This window comes from Apteryx mantelli, chromosome 7 (genome assembly GCF_036417845.1).
Source record: "Apteryx mantelli isolate bAptMan1 chromosome 7, bAptMan1.hap1, whole genome shotgun sequence".
Classification (NCBI taxonomy): Eukaryota; Metazoa; Chordata; class Aves; order Apterygiformes; family Apterygidae; genus Apteryx; species Apteryx mantelli.
Genome location: NC_089984.1, coordinates 40,870,117 through 40,893,211, shown reverse-complemented (window position 1 = coordinate 40,893,211; position 23,095 = coordinate 40,870,117). Strand labels below are relative to the sequence as shown.

The following is a 23,095-nucleotide window of genomic DNA, read 5'->3' as shown; positions in this document are numbered from 1 at the left end:
GAGGATGTTTCAGAGAGAGAGCAATATTCAGGATCATTCCAAAAAAGAGTGAGAAAAAGAACTGCTGATGAAATGTGTCCTTCCTGGCTTTCAGCTGGGCTGAGCACAGTTACCCCTAGGAGAGGCATCTCAAGAGTTGGCACACGCTATGTATTTAGTCAGACTAGTCAGGGAAACAAGGAAGGCTGAGACCGTTTCATTGCTAGAAAGTGATACTACATTTGTGAAAGGTAAAATTATATATATATGTATATATATATATATATATATCGAGAGAGAGTTAAAGGGAATATAGTGCAGTGTGTACAAAACGAGGATTAGCTGATGCAGACACACAACATATGCATCTACTCATACGCCCAGTGTCAAAGCACAAACGGGGAGCAGGCAGGTTTCACTCAGGGCTCCGTGGGCACCCACCCATGCCCTGCAGCCTCTCCCCGCGGAGGGGAACCATCAGGCACGGGCAGGGAGGCAAGGGCTTGCTGCCCATTTTATTTTTCTTCGCATAAATGCTGTCTTGGATCAGTTGCGTGTAGGAAGACTGAACGCAGTCGTAGGGGATTTAGCTGAAACTGTCCCGTAACTCCGTGATTTTGGAAGAAAGCACAAAAAAAAAGAAAGGCAGGGAAACAAAAGCAGCAAGCTAAGTGCCCTGCAGGCACACCTGCCAAGCGGCGGCGGAGCAGCGCGCTGCCTGCCCTGCGCGCTGCTCCGCGTGTCCGGCTGCCCGCGGAGCGCTCCGATCACATGCGCGCCCGCGCCTGCCCCCCCCCCCCCCCCCGCAGCCCTCCGTCCCGCCGCGCAACTTTTGCAAACTAGCCCGAAGCAGACGCACTTATCGCAGACAGGCTTCTTTATCCTTCTTCATGTCCTGGGGATTTGCCAGCTGCCAGGGCTGTTTTTCGTGTTTCCAAATAAAGTTCTGGGACTTGCAAAGGAGATTTACGCAAAAACAAACGATAATGATTGCCCTTAGCAAGAAAGGCTCATGTTCTCAGCTCTGCCTTGCTCTCTGTGCCTTTGGGCTGGTACTACTGGAGGATTTGTCCCAGGCTCTGCTCATGGAGGATCAGGATTATTACCTGCAGGAGATTAGCAACAGGGATCATTATTATTCCTTTCCGTATCCTGGTGAAGAGTATTTCCCCTTCACGGAGCAACCTGGAGAGGAAGGAAGTATTCCTGCTGCAGAGACAGAGGAGGAGCACCCAAGGTTCAAACCAAGCAGGAAAGAGTTAAAACCGAAGAAAACCAGCAAAAAAGGAAAATCTGTTCTTGAAACTCCACCAGGTAACTTTCCACCTCCTCCTCCAGAACTTGGAATCTGCTGAATCTCATGCTGACTGTGACTTTTAACATTAATGAATATCCAGTTAATGATAGTCTTGGTAATAATAACAATCAATGTGCTTGTGGTGATGATGATGACAACACATTAATTTTTAATATCTCACAGATCAGATCCTCATCAGCTGTACAGGCATTTTTAACCCCTTCCTCATCAAGTAAAGAGATTCGAGAGAGCTAATGTATTAATTATGCTGCACTCTAGCTAGTTTATGGACTTCTCCTTCTTAATTACACCTGACCACTGACTTGCAGTTAAAGCTACAGTTCTATAAGCTGATGAAGAAAGGCAGATTCTGTAGCAAGAGCTGGCTGCATATGGTGACACCTAGTTTTATTCCTTGTCGTTTTAATCTAAGAAAGGCTTCTGAATTAATTTTGCTTATGAACTTGTGAAGTACTTTGATATTTCACTTTAAAGTCCTCCAGAGGAAGATATGTAGACAAAGACCTTCCCTGTAAAAGACTAAGCCATAGCAGACTCAATTTAATTAGTGACCTGTTAAATAAAAGAATGAAGCAGCAATAAAAATACATTTAAAACAGGACAGCCCTTAATTCCATCTTTCTATTGTTTGCATTTGGTTGTACGGAAACAGGCAATTGTTAAAATCTGCAAAGATTTGATCAGTTATTACAGTACAGTTGCTCCCATTAACAGCTAGTTGCACCACCCTGAAATAAGAGTCTGTTCTTCCTGCGTTCTCTGAACGTGTGCTAAGTACTTTACTGTTTGGGGACATTTAGAAGTAAGTTTAGCCCATGTAATAAACTTTAGAGTTGTAAAGTTAGGGGCCAAATCCCATTCCCCTAAGGCTGAACTCCAATTAACTTCAGAAGGAATCTTTTAATATTAACAGCTGTAGCATATGGCACAAACTTTGCAAATAAGTCATTAATACATGCAGTATCAGGGGTCGTGTAGTGACATTAACTTTTCCCAGTTACATGAAGAAGGTAGTAAATGTAGAATTGTCCCTGCAAGGTAGAAATCAACTATCCTTTGATTAGCAAAGATCTGAACTTTCACAGTAAGAACTGGTTATAAGAAATTACTATTTCTGAAATCTTGACAATTGTTTGTGGGGCAGCCAATTTGGATTGTCAGTATAATTCAAGGCAGAAAACACAGATGACAGAAGATATACCTTGTCTGAGGGGCACAGAGACATGAGACATCTGTAGTTTGGCTCTGTTAGGGGCCAGCAGCTAGGTCGCAGCTTCCAAAGCAGATGGCACTGCCAGGGCCATCTGAAGCACTGCCTTATAATGTTTATTCTCTAACCATGGGTAGCACATGGATTTTAAAGCTACCTCAGCAGGAGCCAGGCTTTTTCCTCTGCTGTGTGGTAGAGACAACACTGAATTCCCACTGATAGCGGGATGTTCCCATGAGGTTCCTTGTCTTTACACAGGATTTGGTTTGTACCCCCATGCACCTCGCCTCCTGCTGCAGTTGCACATAGGTGCAACGCAACGGGCCATATTGCTGCCTTTGGGCCATAAAGATCAGTTGAACAAAACACAATTTCACTGGCAGAATTTCCTGTGCAGTCTTCTCTGGGGAGAATTCCCTGCCGAGGAAAGGGCAGGATGACCAGGGGACTAAATTGCTGGAACTCCTGAAAACTGCTAAGATTCATCACTTGTCCCACAGCTGTTCTGCAATTCAGCTCTGTTTTCAGATTCCCTGTTGGCTCCTTCCCAACTTCCCTGTCATTGTGGCTTCACAGATACTCCAGTAAACACAGGAGCGCTGTGACAGATGAGGATATCACCTAATCTGCGAGGGCAATGTTTGTTTATCTTTACTGAGAGAAAGGCTTTTTCCCAGTTGCCTACCCAATACACTCGCACCTTACAGGCTCTGTAGCAGATAAGGAACCATGCTACCAATAACGGCCTCCTTCCTTTTGCAGCACTGATTCCTTCCAAAACTGTTTTTTTTTTTTTTTAGGCACTGTGTATAGAGTAGCACAAAATTCAAACTATATTATACTTCTGGCCCACTGGGGGAGCAAAATGAGGTCTTACAGGCAGTGTGAATTTGGTCATTTCCTAGCTAAGAATCCGTTTTTACAAATGGAATCACATTCCTTTATCTATATAGGAGTTTATGGAATTAAAAAAGACAAAAGCTCCTCAAACCTTCCCCCCAAAACCCTCCATCATGTGCCAACTGATTGACACATGCAGGACTCATCTGCTAATTTACTACTTTTTATCTTCAACCCCATCTTCAATCACTGAGTCCAGAGAGTCCTTTTTCTTCTGCATTCAGTCAGGTAAATTCCTTCTCCTCACTTTCCTCCTCTTGACAAGACCATGCGCATGGTCAATGAAGAAGCTCATGATGTACCACCAAAAGCAGCTCAGTTTCTGCTTCCACAACTCTTTTGAGACAGCTGAGCAACCAACCCCCAAGCTTTTAACCAGCATGTGCAATAAAAGCTTTTAAAGGTTATAATGTCGTCAAGCCCATGATTTTTTACAAAAATAGCCAGAGGTACAAGCAGCAACTAATCCCCTCCACTAAACTTCTGATCCTTGGTCCAGAGAATGGAAGCTTGATACCTACTCAACAAAATGGACGTTAGACTTATTTTTATGTGTGAAAAAGCAATGTATTCCCTTGGGAGCAGCTGAACTATTTTAACTGAAATAGCCATAATAAACCGTAAGGCAGACACCCAGCAAAGAGAATGGTTACCCTTTAAGATGTAAGTAACTGAAAACAGGAGTCTTTTAACAGGAAGTGTCAGGCAATTTTAACTGCAGACAGTGTTAGAAGTTCTGGCTATAATATATGAAATCTCTCCTCTTCACTCTCCCAAAAGCAGGCAAGGGCACCATGCAGCAGTCCAGCAACTGTGCAGATCACATGTAAAATTCCAGCCAGTGCAGTAACACTAACGCTTAGTGCCGTGTCGTCTGGAGTCAGTTTAAAATGAATACCTGAAAATCTGGCCCCATGCAGACGTGCCTAAATAGTAATACATACCTCTAATTTCTCACATTTGACCTGTTAAGAGGACAGCTAGAAATAGTAAGAGTGGCTACTAAACGGATGACCCTAAATAGCAACTATGAATCTAGCTGTGTAAATATATATGTGATGTGGCTTGTATACATATGTATATATTTATGTGTTTATGCACATACCCAGAATTGGGATTAATTTAATGGACATGTAGTAAATACAAGAATCTGTTTTTTGTGAGGCTCACTGGAAGCTAGGGCATGCTGGATTAATTAGTTGTTGTAACAAACAATAGGTTGGCTCCGAACGGGAATGAAGAAAGCGGAGGAACAGGAATGTGTGATCTGCCCTTTGGCTGAGCAGCTGGTACTGATCGGCTTTGTATCAAAGTTGAAATAAAACATAAGAGTCTGAAGGATACAGCACATTACAGATGACATGGACTTGATTTATTCAAGCTAATTACTGCAGATGTGAGAATACGGATATTTTCAAACTGTGAAATATTAACGTAGGAACAAATCCTATGGATGTTAGTGGGGCTGCAGTGACTTTTTAACATATTGTTAAAATCAATATTTGCAAATACTTGAATCGGGTAACAGTAAAAAGTATCAACCTGCCTTCCTGCCCCTTAGATAAAACAGTACTAGGTCACCCTTGGAAGGTAAACAGCTGGATTAACAGATCTCTTTACATCTGTACTTCCATTTTCTAATTCCATCCTTGCTTATTTAGGCCTTGATCCAAAGCCTGTTCAAATCAGTGGAAAGAGTTTCATTAACTTCAATGTTTTTCTTTTATGAGGCCTTTAATAGAGGTTAATATGACCATCTGTAGGGCAGACCCCTAGAGATGGTTTTGGGACACTGCCTGCATACAGGCAAAAATTTACCGGTGAGAGGTTTATGGGGCCGTGGTCCCCGTCAGTGCTGCTTAATGTTGCATATTTGCTCTAGGTCATGTGCCATGGGTGAACAGCTCCCACTGCTATTCCTACTGCTGCTGAATCTGCCACAATTAAAATCACCTAATTACATACTGTTGCATACTTCTATTGCTTTTCAGTAAATCTTTGAAATGACTTTAGAAAGACAATGTTAAAAATATTCAGGTGATACAGTTCTATTCCATATCTCCTTTTATGTCTAACATTGTACCACATGCTCCAAAGTATCAACTACGCAGCTTTCCTTAATCTGAGACTATCAGCCTCGTAAAGAATGGATGAAGTTGCTGTTGACTTTAATGATACTGACCCAATGTGGAAGCTCAAATGAATGAGTATCAGTACAAAAAATGAAAGTATGTGGCAGTTACCCATTTTTAACATCCATACGTTTTCTGTGGTTTTGTTTCATTACTTGTCATTTGTCCTAAGGTGTGATGATAGTGCACTTGCAGTGTTTGACCCTGAGAGGTGCTGTGTGTCCAAATCTACTAGCTTCAGTAGGGGTGATGGGAGCTCCAGCCTGAGGGAATTAGGCCCTGACAAAACTTATACTTGTTATAGTGGTTCTTGTTCTAGCCATAAAATAATTCTGCATGTGAAATTTAAGGAGCCAAGCTCATTTATATGCCAGTGCTCAGAATGGTTTTTAGTACACGTCTGCTTCATATTTCACAGATTTTTCAGTGCTTGAGCTCTAGGCCAATACAAAGCGTGTACTAGTTATCATCTATTATGCCCTTTATCTGAGGCTTTCCCCAAACTTGTTGAAACTCTTGAGTCTTCAGATGTGCCACTGTTTACTTGTCTTACATCTGCTTGTACTTGTGCAATGTGATTGAATGTTCAATAATGTTTCTGTAATTTTTGTTCCTTTTTCTGATTTATGTAGTACATAGGAATCTAACAGGGGGGTCAGGACTCCCACTGGAACAGGTGTTACTTTTGAGCATATGAGATAGGACACAGTCAATGGTCACAGTGGACAGAGCCTGCTTGTGTGTAATCACAAGAAAACAGAGAGATTACATTCATCAGTGTAAAAAGCAGTAGGATGAGCCTATCAGATATCTGCCTTCTGCCAAATTTCAAGAGACACCAGGGCAAAACCAAGTTTTAATCAAGTTTGAAAATAGGTCAAGCAGTGGGTGCTTATCAGGACTTCCTCCCAAGAGTGAAGGAAGCCCACAGGCAGTTTTTGAACAAATGGGTGCTGAAAGTTGCCTTTGCTTGCAAATTAGCAAGTTAGCCAGCAAAAGAGATGAATTATGGTACTGTTCCTGCTCACACTTTTTGGCGAGGTGCTACACACAGTCTTAAAAACTAGCACCACACCTTAGGTTCTAGATGCCTGCCATTTGCCTCCCTCTGCTCCTGGCTTCCTCACATAGCTTGGTGTGAGTGCTGTTAGTATCAACTTGCGTCCTCGTATCTTGCCTACTAAAAAGCTAGGAATGTGGCCATATAGCACAGGAGGATGTTAGGATGGGGAGAGAGATTTGTGTTCAGTGTCTGACAAGGAGTCAGTGAGGGAAGGCAAAGAGAGGACAAAAGGTTCAATGCAAGCAACCATGAAAATTATCTTGCAGAAAGAATTTGTATGTATAAAAACGGAGTCAGATTGTATTTATTGAGGCATTTTATCAAGATAGTAGATAATCAAGGCTTGGACAGAGTTCTCTGAGTGAATGAAGAGGGACATTATTCAGGAAAAAATGGGAAGATTTTGGTACAAAACAGTAATGAAGACCTAAAGAGATCATGAAGCAAGAAACAGTTTATGAGCTCACTGGCGGTTGCATAATGATTTTGTTCGCTATTAACAAGCTATGAGACAGCATGAAAGGCTGAGATTTAGCTGATAGCTGAACATACGTAAGAGGCAGCCAAAGAAATATGCCAGGTTTCCACTTAGAATTGAAGGAGATGTAGGATGGAGAGGCAGCCTGTGAATCAGCTATGACATAATTGTGGTTTTGTTTGGGATTACCTGGAGAAAAGACAGAAAGGGAGAAGGGGTGGGATTCAAAACTGAGCCCCGTGAAACTCTCCCAGGGAGCTGAAGTGGCAAGAGGGAGGTTCTCCAGCTGATACACTGAAGGAGTACCTAGAGAGTTAGGAGGAAATCTAGGAGGGAAGAGAGTCATAGTAGTAAAAGTTTTCAGAAAAGTTTTGAAGTTAGGAGTGTTGAACTTTGCTGGCAAGTTGAAGATGGAGTAACGTCTCAGAGCTCTGGCTAGGAAGAAGTCATCAGAAACTTTGGCAAGGTGCATTTTAGTGGAATGCAAGGGCCAAAAGCCAGACTGGGCCAGAGCCTAGCATGGGTCTGGAAGAGAGCAATGCCAGGAGTGTTTCAGACAGTGTATTCAATGAGCTTAGAGTGAAAGGTGTGAAAGGAAATGGGGCAAGAGCTGGAAATACAAAAGCAGTTCAGAGAGATCAGGAAATAAGCTTTTAGGTTAGGGAACTGAATCAAGAATCAGAGGGTAAAATAAATTGGGGATGCATGTGCACAGGCTGATATTTAAGTGAAGGCTATTAGGGATAAACTACTCTTATAGCTACTAAGAAGAAATAAGCAAGGATTTACAGATATTACTAGTGTTCTTGTTATCTAGTCTATTGATATCCTCTGTTAAACCTGGAGATGATTCCCATCTTTGAGAAGTCCAGAGAAAGAGGAGCACTCCTTTGACCTAGAATGTGGAGTGTTGTTTTAAAACTTTTGCATAAACTTTTTATACCAGTACCTTTTAATAACCAACTCATTGGCCCTAGATGCTCCTTGGAAGATCTCCCACTAATTTTAACATGACCTCGATTGTGTCCTTTTTGCCAGATGTTTAACAAGCAAAGATGAAAACATGTGGCTTTTAATGAGCTTTCTTTCATCTACCAGCTTCTATCGTCTCCTCAGCACATCTACAAATAGAATAATAAAATATAACACAACTATTCCTTTTAAGAGCCCATCTTTTAAAGGATGTCACAATGAAAGAGGCCAAAGGATGACTAATAGTGAATAAACAGCAACGCCTCTTGCAAAACCTTTCTGATTAACGTTTTCCCCTACCCATGGCTTCAGTGAATAATGTAACGTTAGGCAAACTTTTAGAATAAACACATTTGATTATGCCAGAGAAAATCATTTTCCACTGTAACTTTCCCTGAAGTCTTCTCTGGATTCATATTAATTTTTCAGGTGAGAAAAATACCTCTTTAACAGCATAAAAGTTCCACTGAACATATTTTAATAGTATGAACCTGAGTCTGGACCTGTTTCAGAAATGCCAGCATATTACAAATCACTCATTATTTGAATTTGTTCTTATCTTTTAATGTTATTCTCTGTTCAGTGGGCTGATTAGCATTCCAATGGTCCACATTCAAATTTCACTTACTTCTTTTGGTTTTGGAAGGAAGACTTCTGTCAGCTGCATGAATTAGACTCTATCAAAAAGATGAAGTATTCGAAGTTGAAGGTATGGTGGAAAAGCAGCAATTTCTTTAAATTTCAGTATCTGATTTCTTCCTGGGATTTATGAGCCTTGCCCAATTCATTGTCTTTGTAAAAAGCAGACTATCAGAAAGGTAGTCTTGTTTGAGTACAGTTGAAATTTGTTTGTCGTATACACATAGTAGTTGCTTGTGCTTATTCTATATACAAAGGATGCATCAGATCTGGCCTTCTTGTCAGGCCTCTGGTGTGGTTTAGAAAGCACTGTTCACTTGTTCTGTCTTGTGGCAGGGCCTGTCTTATAAAGCAGGGTTTTCTGAAATAAACATATAGGAATATGTGCCTTTTACACTCATTTTTTGGCTGCTCATGGAAAAAAGAAACAAGAAAAGCTCTAGTGTAGCTGATATCGTCCTATTTAAATTCAAATGATTATACATGCAAAATACTTCATGGCCTTTATTCAGATCAAGTAAACACTCACAGAGAGAAAACAGTGGTTGATAATAATAATCATCAATGTTAGTAATAGATAACCAACTTTAATCCTGTGCCTGGGAGCTACCTTAAGAGATGGTTTGGTATACTGATTAATAGGCCATAAATTAAAGAGGGCATTAGAATTTTCATCATGTTTTGATGGGTTTTCATTCAAGAATGGTTTTGGCCATCTCACCTATGCCCCTAATTTGTAAGTTACTTCTCTGTAACATGCCTGAACATACTTTCCATGCCCTGACAGAATAAAGTACATGGCCATGAGAATGAGGACGTTCAGACACCATTGTGGCTAGTCAGAGTAGGGGTTCCTAACAATGCAGCTTTCTGATTAACCTTCTGATTAACTATTTTATTTTTTTTTTTGGCGGGAGGGTAGGATTCCTTCCCTGAGCCATGATACTGGCAAGAGTCCATGCAGATACTGCTCACTAAGCAATAAAGCTCTCTCTCAGGGGTCTGTCTAGCTCCTTTGAAAGTCTTTCTCTGGGGGGTCTTCCTGTTGACTTCAAGAGGTGTTAGGTGGTGGGGGGTTTTTTTGTTTGGTTGGGGTTTTTTTACATATCTGACCAAGTAATGGAAAATACTAGCAAACCTTTAGTAAAAGGCAGTACACTCAATTCATTACTGCTGAGGCAAATACATTTCTAATTTGCTTGTAGTATGGCAAAAGGAGCTTTTATGATTCCGCTCACCTAAGGTTTTTTAGTTCTGGTATGTGGAATAACAGGATATTCTAAACATCTGCTGTGCGTGTTGGAAGGGTTAGAGCAAAATCAGAAAGAAGCAAGTCACTTTATTCTTCATGACTAGCTAATGCTAAATCAACTTGACAGGTGTTTCTCTTTTCTACCCTTAGCTAAAAATGGCAACAAGAAAGGTGAGAAAAACAAGAGGAAGAATGAAAAGATGCCAGATGGTGACTCACAGAGTCAAAGTGCCTATGCAGACGTCAGAGAAAGTATGTGAAGATCATTTAAAGCGTCTCTAGAATGCTTGGTTTTAGCTGATAATCCCTCTAGCCCTGTTCAAATTAAATTACAAAGAATTTTCTGAAGAGGTCGTTGACATATATCCAAGTCCTCCTCTTGACATAAAATAGTTCCCTTCTGCTGAAGTAAATACTAACATTGACAAGCAAGGATTTGCACTGTGTTATTATAGCTAAGATGGAGACCATGAAAGATAAGCATTTTATTCCTTATTTACACAATGGCTTTATAGTGACTTTTTGTTTCTGGAGTGGTGTTTAAAGGAGCTGTCTTATAAAAGGGAATCAGGCCCAATACACTGTAAAATATATTTTGCAAGAATGTCTTGAAAAAAGTTATATGAGATATCACTAATATGCAAGAGCTGGAGAAATATATTTTACTCTTGGATTAGCAAGAGTGAATAATTTCCTATTCTGACAGAGTAGTGAGCCTTAACCTTGCACTGCATGGTCTTTGTGTGAGCAGGTCAGGTGAAGGACAACAGCACAATCACAACTGTGGTTCCTGTGCTGTGGATTCATGTCCACGGTGGTTTGACCTGATATTCCAGAAGATCGCACAAAAGCCAGCAAGATTCAGCAGACTGTAATGACTTGCAGTAACTATTGATCATGGGTAAAGCTGAATTGTCAATTTAATGGTGAAAATACCTGGATACAGTATTAATCTTCTACTTACTTCTAGTCATTTACAGTCTGAGAATACTGTAAGCATACAGTGCTGTTACACAATAAATATATAGTTCTGCTACTGCTTTCACACAAGCGTTAGCACGATGATGTATCTGGAAATGTGCTGCTGCATCCAAGAGTCCACACAAGAAACATAATGAATTACATAATGAATGAAATGAATGAAATTACATGAATACATAAATTAAACATGGCTCATGTACTGGAAACACTTTTTTCTGAGTTTATCTACTCTGTATTTTCTAGCTACTGACATGGAAAATATAACATTCAAAGTGAATAGTGTAGCTGATTAATTTAACTGTCTTTTTTGGGAGGGTTAATCACTTACAGACCTATTCTGGGTTTAACTTCTTTTTTCCATTCATGGGAATTGTCTAACAGGCTTCTTGTGTGAGCGTATGTCAGCTTTAGACTGCTTGTGAATTAGCTGGGGTGTGTAACTGGCAATAGTGTTGTTCTGCTGTGATCAACATGATTCTTAAGGATCCAGCTCAACAAACAATGCAAATTAAATGTTCATGAAGTTGATATTCTATTCATTTTTTTTTACTGACACTCTTCTAGCAATAAAAGAGTTTTGAAAGAAGGGTGGTCTGATGTTCAAGACAGCAGACTGCAATCTAAGAGAGAAGCTTCTGGCTTTTCCAATGTATAGACTCTGGTGACTAACCAAGGCAGCACCCAAAGCCATGGAGACTTTCTATATGCAATGCCTGTGGAAAGTTAGATGCCTGTGAAGGGGTCCAGCCAGTATAGAGAACGTGGAGAACACCAAGGAGGGGTGCATGTCTTGTTGACTTTCTTCACTTGTAGGATTGAAGAGAGACAAGTGACCTTAGAAATGTGGCCACATGTAGGGGTGATTTTGGTAGTGGTGGCTGGTACTGCAGCTGATCTTTCAGTACTTCATCCCTTGGGAGTTAATAAGAAATACTAGAATAATAATCAGAGCAGGACTTCTCTTCCCCTAATCCTTATGTTTGAGAATCATGCTCATCTTTGTTCTCCAGCCCTCATTCAGCTCTTCCTGACCTTATGAAAAGTGGAATAGCTCCAAGAGTTTGGGCTGAGAGCATGTAAGCCTTAGCAGCTTGACGTACAGCAACATTCCCTGTGAGGTGTGTGTTCATGTCAGCACTTAGAGTGGTTTAGCCATCAGGGCAATTGCTTGAAGTGAGCTAAAGGAAAACATCCTGTGCCATTATTTTGGCTGGTGGCTATGTTTTGAACAGAGCCTGGTATGTTAGACACATTTAAAGCCTAATACCACTGTCCTTTATGCCCAGTACATTTCACCTCTCGCCTCTGGGAAACACATATTAAAGAACTGTTTGAATATACTTCCGTTATCATCACAAACTTAATATATATGCATTATAGACTTTATTCCTTCTCCTGGACAAGAGGGACTGACGTTCTAACAACGTGTGCGTACACTCAAGCAAAACTCCACCCCGGTCCCTGTGATCAGGCTACCAGGGCTAACACTGTAACAAACTGAATCTGTGCTGATCATGGTAGAACACAGAACCAAGAAGGTTACAACAATTTGAACACCTATCTGCTACAATCTCCACCCCTTGTCTCTATAAACTAGACTGTTTGCTTTAACATCATAATTTTAACTCTTATGACAAACTACAGGCCTTGTCCTTGCAAAACACACAGCCAAGCTCATTATAGCCATTTGAATATTCATTCATTACAAACTCCACACTTGGTGCCTCCACAGGGTACCTCCTTCGCAGAAACAGCAGGCTCGGGCCATTGCTCCACATATCCCTCGCTCAGCTGATCCCAAAGCCCCGCTCCGGGGGTGCCCATATCCCCCAGCAACTACCATCACAGGCAAAACAGTCTCCACTGGGGGAATTTCACTTCGTTTCGTTTACTGCCAATTAACAAACTTTCATTGCCGATTCGGGTACTGAGAAGCAATGAAGACATAAGCAGTTAAAGGAGCACCTAGGCAAGCACCCTTCCTCCCCTCGCCCAGGCTCTGCTGCAGCCCGACACCCCCGGCCGCTGCCCCGCTCCCTCCGCGCCTCGCACTCCGTCTCGGCCAGGTCCTCGGCGAGGTGACGCCGGTGCGGGAGCTGGGGTCAGTGCCGGCGGGTTTCCTTCTGCCCTGCCTCGCTTCCTACTCTTTTATTCCGCTGTTTCTTGCTTCTCACTGCTTCCCTCTGCCCCGGTGCGGGCCCCGCCGTGGGCCGCAGTCCCTGGGGTGTCCCTGCCCTGGAGCGCCTCCAGCCGTGCCCCAGCAGCACCCCTCCATCCCCCTTCTCCAAAACGGCCTCTCCCCACGCGCTCCCCTTCGCGTGTCCCCCTCGCCGCTGCCGCCCTTGGCTGATGCGCAGGAGCCGCGGCGCGGGCGCTGCGCTGCGCAGCCGGTTTCAGAGCCAGCTGGAACCGGCTGGAACCGGCCGCGACTGGCTGGGGGTGGTTTCTGCAGCCGGCAGGCGCCTGCTCCCCAAACCCTCCCGTTTATGCCCAGTGCAGTCCCCGGTTTGCCTTTTACCTGTTTCCTTGTGTGAACTTCAGAAAGCAAAACAGTTTCCTTCTTGACCCCGTTTTAATGGGAGTTGTGTGTGAGCGGGTAGGGCAGAGCGAGGCCAAACACGGCCCTCCTGCAGCACGTCCGAGGCGTGCTGGGGACCGCCGGGGCGCCTTAATCATCGCAGCGTGCGGGGAGACACCGTCTGCCAGGGGAGCAGCTGAAACCATCCCCGTCTTTCGCAGAAATTAGAGTATTTTTATGTTCACCTCTTCAGAGATACTGTATTTTATGGTGACAGGTTTACGGCTCTGCTCTTCTGTCAGAGTCCTCCTAAAACATCTGTCAAGTGAAGGGAAAAGTTCAGCATATTTTAAGAGAGTTGATTTCAGATCTGCGTGTAAGCACTTCCTTCCACCACCACCACCACTACCACCCCTATCACCAGTTTTGGCTTCAACACAAATAATCCAAGCTGTGACCACGGCTACCAACATATGCAATGCAAAATGCTGCAGACATGTTTGAATTATTTGGTATTGCTAAAAATAAGCAGGCAACAAATACGTATTTGGGGTTTTTTGATGCTTGAACACCAGTCAAATACCAATCATACTGACATTTTGAGAGAACCCCTTTTTCAAAAGCTTTTCAAAATATGGCAAAAAATGCTAGTATAGGAGTTATGCAGCTAAAATGCCACAGAGCTCTTTGAAAACATGGAGAGAAAATAGCACAAAACTATTCCTCCAGAAATGCATTCCGTATTTTTATTCCGTAATCCTGAATCAGATTCTGTTTCTCACCTGTTAGCAAGTTGAAAAGCACTTCTTTGCGCTCGGGGAAGCTTGCCTCCAAGTTTTTTCCCCTCCACCTCATACATACAGCGCTTTGCAAGGTGGAGAATGCCTGTGCTTGCTAAATCCCTGCTGCTGTTGCGGGTTGGAAGGAGGACGGGCTCTCCAAGGCAGCACCTGACTTAGTGATAAATCCCAAATCATGGCCTGCATCCTTCGCATCAGCCCATTCACGTTTTGCAGCAGAGATGAAGACTCTGTTGGTGACAACATATGCTGTTGATAGCACAACAGTGTTCTTCGGGTGAAGGATGTCCACCTCAGCGGGCAAGTAGTATATATTTGGATTTATTTGAATGGGTTCCTGAGCAGTCCTCATTGGGTCTGCAGGTAAGTATATCACTTTAGTATGAATCTTTGGACTTTCATCCTTGAGCAAGCATACTTTTTAGCATGCATGCAATTTTGAACTCACTGATAACTCACATGATATCTTTTGAAGCTTCTGACACACTTAGCTTTGCTTCATTGAGACCTCCTGTGTGCTAAATGCCTGTGGTTATGAGCCTTTGCTGGACCAGGGTTGATTGTTAAACAAAGCAGAAAAGATGTTTAGACAGAATGAATTTTGGGAATCTGTTTTGGACTGCGCAGAGCAGCAAGCTCACGGGAAGCTGGAATGAGGAGGAAGGACCTCTGAACACTCAGTCATTTGATTTGGAGAGTTGCCCACCCTTTGAGATACTTGCCTAAACCTTGTTTGAACTGTGTCGGCTCCTTTGCTCAGTGGCATGGTGCTGGAAGCTTCATAAGAGCTTCCCTGCTGGATCTTCAGTTCTTTCCTCTGAAATATTGAGAGCCAGGCCTTTCTCACGCAATTTTTAGCAATTCTCTTTCTGCAGACAGGAAGCTTGGAGGCTTGTGAAAATGCAGAGCACTCAAAATTTAAGAGATATTAACTGAGTGTTTAAAACCACAGGATCTGGGTGCTTGCTTGGGCTTGAGGCAATTTTTTCTTTTTGCTTTTTTTTTCTTAGTTCTCTAAATTGGCTCCCCCATCACTAGCTTGAAGGCAGGTATAGAGGAGGAGGTAAAACGGAAGGACGAGGGCATGCGGGAAGTGCCATCTTCACAATGGGCATCTGAAAGCTGAGAAGGTTAAAATCCTTTGGGAAGATTAGCAAAGGCTGCACGAGAAGCACAGCTGGTGAAACGTGGGAAAGACGGAGCATGACTGAAGTGTGCTTGCGTGTCTTCTGAACTCCTTAAAAATCATGTCCTTTTCAGAAATGACTAAGGAATAATTAACTGACTGTGCAAACTGGGCCCTGTGCTTAGATTTCTTCATCGCTGGTGCATTTTTCAGTGGGATGCCTCTGCTGTGCTGTTTTTTTTTTCCCCGCAGTGGGCCCAAACCCCGGGTCATGGACCTGCTCCCAGGGAGACCTTCCCTCCCACACCCATTGCTTGCGCCCCAGCAACTTACTCTTCTGCTCTTTATTTATTTTTTATTTTTTTTGAGCCTGGTCACATTTCAATCCCTGCCTGGATTTTATTTCCCTAAATCCTAGAGATTTAATTGTTTCTTGAAGCTTTACTTTCTGTTGCTTTGAACTTTTAAATACTTTATTAGCTTTCAGGGTGATTTTCATGGGTGCGTCAGCTTGGACTTAGGGTGCTCTAAGGGAAAGAAGGCTCTGTTATATGAGTTTCTAAATCTTTTGCTTTTCAGGACCTCTGGGTATATCAAAAGAATCTCTAGTTATTTTCTGTGTGCACTTGGCCATTGTTTTCAACCCCTCACTTGAACAGTTTTCCACTGGGCTAAAATGTATCAGCTACTTCTGACTTCTTTAGTACTGTGTTAGAGCTGAGCCTGAATCAACAAACCAATAAAGTCTGTCAAAAACAATAATTACGTAAAAAGCAAAACAAACCAACTAAACTTATTTTTTCTTTTACTGTGCTCAAGAAAATGCAGACTGATTCCTTTTTAAGGGTTGGGAAGGAGCACAGAGTTTGAAATCAAGTTACTTGTAACCACACAACTTTCTTCTGAAATCACTGTATGAGCAATAGCTCCAGACACTATCATGACTTCTATGCTTTATGAGAAGTGTTTATTTTTAATCATTGTTATTATTATTTCATATGAAACAATAACAACAGATGTGTTAAAAAAAAAAAACAACTGTACAAATGTCTAAAGTTACCGCTAGATCAGACACAGCAGGTCTTTATAAAACTGAGGCTTACACTTTATAAAAGGTTTTAAAACCAAGTTGGATTGATTTTAGGTGTTTCCTGTCACAGGCTCCCTATATAGGTCAAGTATTTAGCCCAGATGTGCAGCCTGGAGGAGGGAGAGACAGGAACGGAGGCCAGTCTGTGCATGGTGACAGTTGTGGGTGGAACACACAAATAAACTCTCTTAACCTTGAATATTCATTCATACCACCTCAGTGATTCTTCCTTGTATTGGGCAACAAATTACTACTGTTACAAGAACAGGGATGTTAATTGGAAGAGGCTGATTTAAGCAAATTTTGATCTCTTTTCTCTCCTCATTTTCGTATGATTGTTTTCTTGGCAATCTCTGCTGAAGTGTTCAGCCCTCCTTCCTGCTCTATACATCGAGGTGTGTGTGTGTAATTATGTGTTCGTCTATATGCAGGGGAAGCAAAAGGTAATGTCACTTCTGATTAGCAGTGTATTCTTTGGGAAGATTTAAAATTGGCAAGGATTAGTTTTTCACAAATCAGCAGGGAAGAAATGACTCTAAGAAAGATTGTCCTGAAGTATTCACACAGGTCTCACTGCAGTTACAGGCTATTTCTAGTCTACGTTTTGTTGGTAAATGCACATTTTTAATTTTAATCATGAAAAATGAAAGTAAGGTAGTTAAAGATGACATTTCAGCTTAGAGCTAAGATCATTAGTGACTGTCTGCTGCCTAGAAAGATGGCTCATACTACTTTGTCACCATACTCTAGTGCTCACTTGCTCCCACCAAGAGCTAAGTCAGAAAGCTAAACTGATAGAAAACCTAGTCTACTCAAAAACCCAAGAACTGTGGAGCAAAGTGATCTTATCTTCCTCCCTGACTGATTTATGTTAAACTTCGGACTACTTCATAGAGGAAGATAATGCATCTGTTTCAATATCATCTCCAGCACACTTTCCACTTTTTAGGACAGTTTTGTCAATGCTAGAGCTTAAACTTGGTTAAAAGTTGAATGGCAGTAAGTAGCATGGACCAGGAAACAGCTATTTCTGTCTTCTCAAGTGTGACAGATTTACTACTTAGCAATGGAAGTGACTACAGTAGCGGTGATTAAAAGTTAATGGTGCATCAGCACTAATGAGAACTCTTTCACAGCCTTTGAAGTTTTTCCTGCTCTATGTGTGTGGGTTTAATGTGTGTGGGGGAGAGAGAGAGATGGAGAAAACTGGGTGATACCAGAGTAGTGCCATTCATTTCGGTGGAATCATGCTTTTTTAGAGAACTGGTGGAGTTGTTCATGCATATTTCACCACTAGGTCTACTGCAGTCTCAGGTGTGTAGTTCTGATCCTCGTGACGGAGGATATATGGTCCCTTTCTTTTGTCCTCCCACTTGGATACTTCTCTTGTGCCGCCTGGGATTCCTGTAATGCTCCAAAAGGGTGTCTCTGCAGCAAAATCCTTAAAGTAGACAGAATTCCTGACAGATGTCTATTCCAGGACCCAAAATTTTGGAAAATTTTCAGGTTATATATGTCTCATTTAGTCAACTGGAGAAGCAGCACCCTGTTATTCAGGAATATGCTACAGGGGTCTTGAATTAAATTCACCTAATTGGGCATGACTGAAGATTTATAGGAACAGTCTAGGAAGAGAATCCAAGGCTGTTTTGGAGCTAATCAAATGGAAAAGTTTTGGATGAAGGAAAAAGTTTTCATATTTTTGCTAATTTGGAAATTTGTTACCTAGTTAGGAATCGAGTTATTTTTTCTATCCCGTGTCAGGTTTTGGTGTCATAATATAGTCTTCTTACAGACTACACACAAACTTCTTATACTAGACATTGATATTGATCTGGCTGGATGCATTTTTTTTTCCTTTTTCTCTCATTTTGGTAAAATATTGTGATATCAGCCAGGATCCTGATCCTGTAACAGATATATGTCCTAAACTCTATTTAATTCTTGATCAAATTAAGGAAAGACATTTGCACCTATGTGATGGTGTTTAAGGAATTTCCTGACTATGCTGTCACTCTGGACAGTTGTGCAGGGAATGTGCTATACTTCACTAACTGCGGAGGTACTTGCTTCTGTATAAAATTCCTACTACACCTTTCATATGAGGAGGGCGGAAAATATTTGTATCATGATAAGTCAATTTTATACCTGTACAATGGTTTTCATGCAGTCGTACTGTTTTGGTAAAATATGCTCAAATGGAAATGTAAAAATGGTTAAACGTAAGTACTTTAAAGATGTCTTGTTTATTGGGCCAGAGTAGTATCTTAAGATAGTAGTTGTTTTCTTTCTTGATTTTGTACTTGCTAATGGTATTCCAAGTTTAGATGTTATTTTTAATAGATGCGATTAATGTTCTTCTTGTAGAATCTTTGGTCTTGCAGTATATCTCAGCAGTTTGATGTTTTAAGATATTTCTGGCATGAGCACATTGGACAAATATCCATTTAAAATAGTAACTTTAGTCCTACGTTCAGCCTTTCTGAAAGCGATCTGAGTCAGTTTTTTGTCTCCATTGTTTGGCTAAGTCTATTTGTCTGACTCTGGAAAAAAAAGAATGGTTCTTATTTTTGATGGCTGTACTCAGTTTTGTGGCTTTAGTTGGAACTGCAGAAAGTCTTTGTCCTGTCCTTCAGACAAACATCAGAGGAGACATTTTAAAATTGCTAGCACTTAAGTCAGCCTCACTCAAAGTTCATAATAAAAAGTTAAGAATTGATCTGATATTTTTATAGCTGTATTTTTTAGCCATTAAAGGGAATAATATGACTTTTTCAGAGTGACTAAATGCACATACTGCTTTGTAGAGAATGTGGAGGACTCGTCAGGTTTGGATACAGATGAGTGGATACCTTTTATTACAAACATCTGGAAACCTTTCCTGGGACTATGCCTGCAGTGATACTTAAAGGCTGCATATGGTGATGGTCAATACTGTAATTCAGCTTGCTCCCTCATCGTTTTTTTTGTTAGGGCTGGAAGCCTTGACCAAGTCTGAAATATGAGGCGCTGTTGAATTCCTACCCTGGTCCTTTGCACAGGCGTACAGCAAGGCAGGAGTTTCGCAGGTCCCAGTTTCTGATTGTCCTGTCTGCATCCCCCCCCCCCTTTTTTCTCTTCCTTTCTCTTTAAGTAGAGAGATACAGGGAAGGAGAGACAAGGGCAGTTTAAGACACGTCCTGCTCTATAAATAAGCAGAAGAAGCAACGAAACAGGGAAGGGCAGTTCAAGCTGGAAGGTGAGCTTCCTGAACATCAGTGCAGATATATTTACTGGTGAGCTGTGCCCCTCTCGCAGTATTAGGGACCCCAGATTGGTTCTGATGGCCATATGCACAGTATGCATATCCAGCTGCAGAGACTGACTGCATTGGCTTGTTCAGTGTGGGCTGCAGCTCTGAGTCGTATTTCTATACATACCCACCTCTCCTCTTTGATATACAAATGCGTCTGTGGGCACATATGGTTGCTTCTTTCCCATGAACAGAAGGGCTACAGTTAGCAAGATTCAGACCTGGGAGGAAAACTGTGAAGTGCTGCTGTGCCCGAGCATGTTGATTTTATGCATGTTGGACAGAGCTTCTGCATTGTCCACATCATAAATCACATCGCCTTCTAGGCAAACTATGATGGTGGCAGCAGCATGCTGCTCAGGGAAGGTTATATGGTATCTGAAGTTTAACTGAGTCTCTTGAGTCTGAAAACTTGGCTAGAAAGCCTCCAGAGAACAGGCTTTCTGGAAATTCCTGCTTCCAGCTGTGCCAGGAATCATAGAAACTCATCCTGCTAAAGGTGCTATTTTGTCATATCTAGAACCAGCCACAACCCTGGATGTCTGAGGGAGCAAAAATGTGAAAAAATAGTAAAAAAAAAAGTGTACTTTCTGAATCTCAAAAATGTTTTGGTTTATGTCCAATGTGACCTAAAGGGTCAAGATAATTTATTCTTTACTTGCCTTGGATTGCTGAATTTTCCTTAACCTTGGAAGCAGGAAAGGGACACTATTAGCCTTGCAGAGAGTCTGTACCCTGCAACCTTTAAAATAAATTGTGTGCCCAATTCTGCCATCTGGTGCACAGTGTTTAGGTAACATAGAGGGAGCAAGTTACAGTGTGACCTTTTGAAAAAGCATAAATGTCTATAATAGAAATATAACTGACCTGTTCCCCTATCACAACGAGACTGGGAACATATAAAATATAATAGTCTGGTTCAGATTTCGTGGCTTTTTGACTGTGGTCACACAGGAAAGTGGTTCATTTGTGTCCAGTTATGTTACAGATATCTCTATCCTTTACAGAAGCAGAGGAAAAAACAAAAGTTAAAAATGAAGCAGAGCGTAGGCTGAATTAATAAATAGTGCATAGAAATAGAGAGTGAGAGAGAGAGAATATGGTGTGATATATATGAGGCATAATCAGTATACATCCATATGCCAGCATAGCTTTGGCAGAGCCTTTTGTTTCTGCAACACAATGCAAAAAAACAGAACAGAAGTAGTGGTGTTCATTTTGTAAGGGTTCATAATGTGTTCTTAGCTCTGATTAAGGCACCATTTCTGATGTTCCTGAACAGCAACATTTGAATTTTAAGGGCCAGTCAAGAGCTGAGGTAGGAGAATCCGGAGGTGTTAAGTGTCTTTGCACCACGGAGCTCTGCGTGCTGCTGGTAAGAGGTGTGGTAAGGACACGACTTTTTTGGCCTTGCCTTTTAATAGGGAGTGGGCAGATCCCTGGTTCTCCCTCACAGCGCGCTCATCTACATTTCTGCTGTGTGATGTAGGTAAGAAGAGAGCTGTTTCGTTTGGATAGCAAGGGCAGTGAATAACAAACACAGTGGGTGAAGGCTCCTCAGGCCCTTGGCGCTGAGCAGGATGCGGTGCTGGTGCAGCCATATCGGCTTGTACCCTTGGCTTTGCACGCAGGGCACTTCCACCCGGAGCTGCCGCTGCCTGTGGGTGCGCTCTTAGTGTGAACGGCAGAGTCTCACTCGGTATTTGGCTTCACCTAAAGCCCAGGGAAATATTCTTCCTGATTTAAGAAAGCTTTGGATCCAGAGCCTCATACCAGAGTTGCTTTTTGTGGTTTCAGATCTAAAGCATTTTTTGTTAGTTTTTTTAATCTTCAGCAGCAACCATGAAGACAAATGTGTGTTACAGTCTTGTGATAATATTACCCTTTTACTTCCAAGAGAAGTCCCCAGTGTCTTAAACCCCATGCAGTATTTGCTGCTTGTGCTAGAAAAATGCATGGCTTTGATACAACATTAGAGCACAACTAATGTTGTCTTAGGATAGAGAAAATTTGGGGATCTATTTAATCCTTTATTTGAACTTCAACCTGGGACTATAATTTGGTATTTTAAATTCTATATAGGGGATTTGTTGTAAGTGTGTGTTGTTTGCTTTGTTCCTTTGCTGCCCTGGGAATGGTTTATAAGAAAAAAACAAATAAAAGCGAACTGTGTGCTTGAAGAGCCTTCATCTGCCTGTAGTGCTTCAATTAATCTGGGGTGCACAGGGGCCGGTGGCCTGAATTCAGACTAGGAGAGAAACTAGTTTGTATTACTAGCAGTATGTTGTGCATGAACAAAGTCAGAAGGTGGGAAAACCACTCAGACTGAAATCGATAAACCTGTTTCCAGGGAAAAGCTGGGGCAGACCAAGTATAGAATGTGACTCATGAACATCTGTGAAAATTTCACACTTCTGTGATCACATCTTCAAAACAGGAAAATTTAGCTAGACCATGTTCCCCCCACACAAGTGGTTTAAGACTGTAAATATAAGAAATTATTTAGAAAATGGAGAATCTTGTTCTGTTTAATTCAGCCCCCACAAAAGCTGCATAACAGTGAAGCACTCCAAACAGATATTCAGCAAGTAACTGCTCAGTAGAAAAGTGTATATACTGTTACTGCACTACTCAGGTACATTGCAGTATTAAAATACTTTGCATGTCTGTTATCTAAGTATTATTTGAGACACAGGAATTAGACTGACAGAGTTTCCATTAAAATTTTCCACTATTAAGAGATGAATTATCAACTATACTTTTCACAGGAAAACCTCTGAAGTTAACTATTAGGGTCAAACTTATTATGCTGACCTCATTAAGAGTATTTGTGTAAGACTATAATGATCTAAGAATTGGATCAGAATAGTATGAATAAAATAATAAACATTAAGGTTTTTATTCCTAAAAATATATGCTTAACTGTGTGTTTAGCTTTCATATGTCAGTAGCTTCACAGGTTTGCAGCTTCTTAGTTAATGATGTTCAAGTATTTTGCTTAAATGAGGCCTACATTCTGCATCTACCCTGAGCTGGTCCAGAAGAAGAAAGAGAGAATCAGGAGAGGGGATTAGACTATGTCCAAGTTTGATAAGTGAATGTGTAGCCATTTGCAGAAAGAAGAAACTGGTATTGATTACAGTAATAGGTTACTACTAGAAATAGGAATAGCATCCCAGAGCACATCAAACTGGCACCATACCGGATCCCCTTCCCAGCACTGACAAGTCATCTGTCATCGGTCGGCGCATCCTGGTCCTTCTCGCTCTCCCTGTTTGGGCAAACACTGGCCCAACAAAGGCCCCGATATGCGGCGTATGTTTTCTGACGCTGTAAAGTGGCCGG

At 41.7% G+C, this 23,095-nt stretch overlaps 1 protein-coding gene across 2 annotated transcripts in view; it reads left to right on the top strand.

The window, feature by feature from the left end:
* The first annotated feature begins 814 nt into the window (after positions 1 to 814).
* Positions 815 to 23,095, top strand: part of CPXM2 (carboxypeptidase X, M14 family member 2) — an 81,197-nt gene continuing 58,916 nt past the window's right edge. The window contains exons 1-2 of one of the 2 annotated variants that reach the window (XM_013954422.2): positions 815 to 1,293; positions 10,094 to 10,195. In XM_013954422.2, the coding sequence (XP_013809876.2) occupies positions 870 to 1,293; positions 10,094 to 10,195 (526 nt within the window). In that variant the 5' untranslated portion in view covers positions 815 to 869. The remainder of the gene's footprint in view (positions 1,294 to 10,093; positions 10,196 to 23,095) is intronic. The other variant, XM_067300354.1, reaches the window with a different exon arrangement.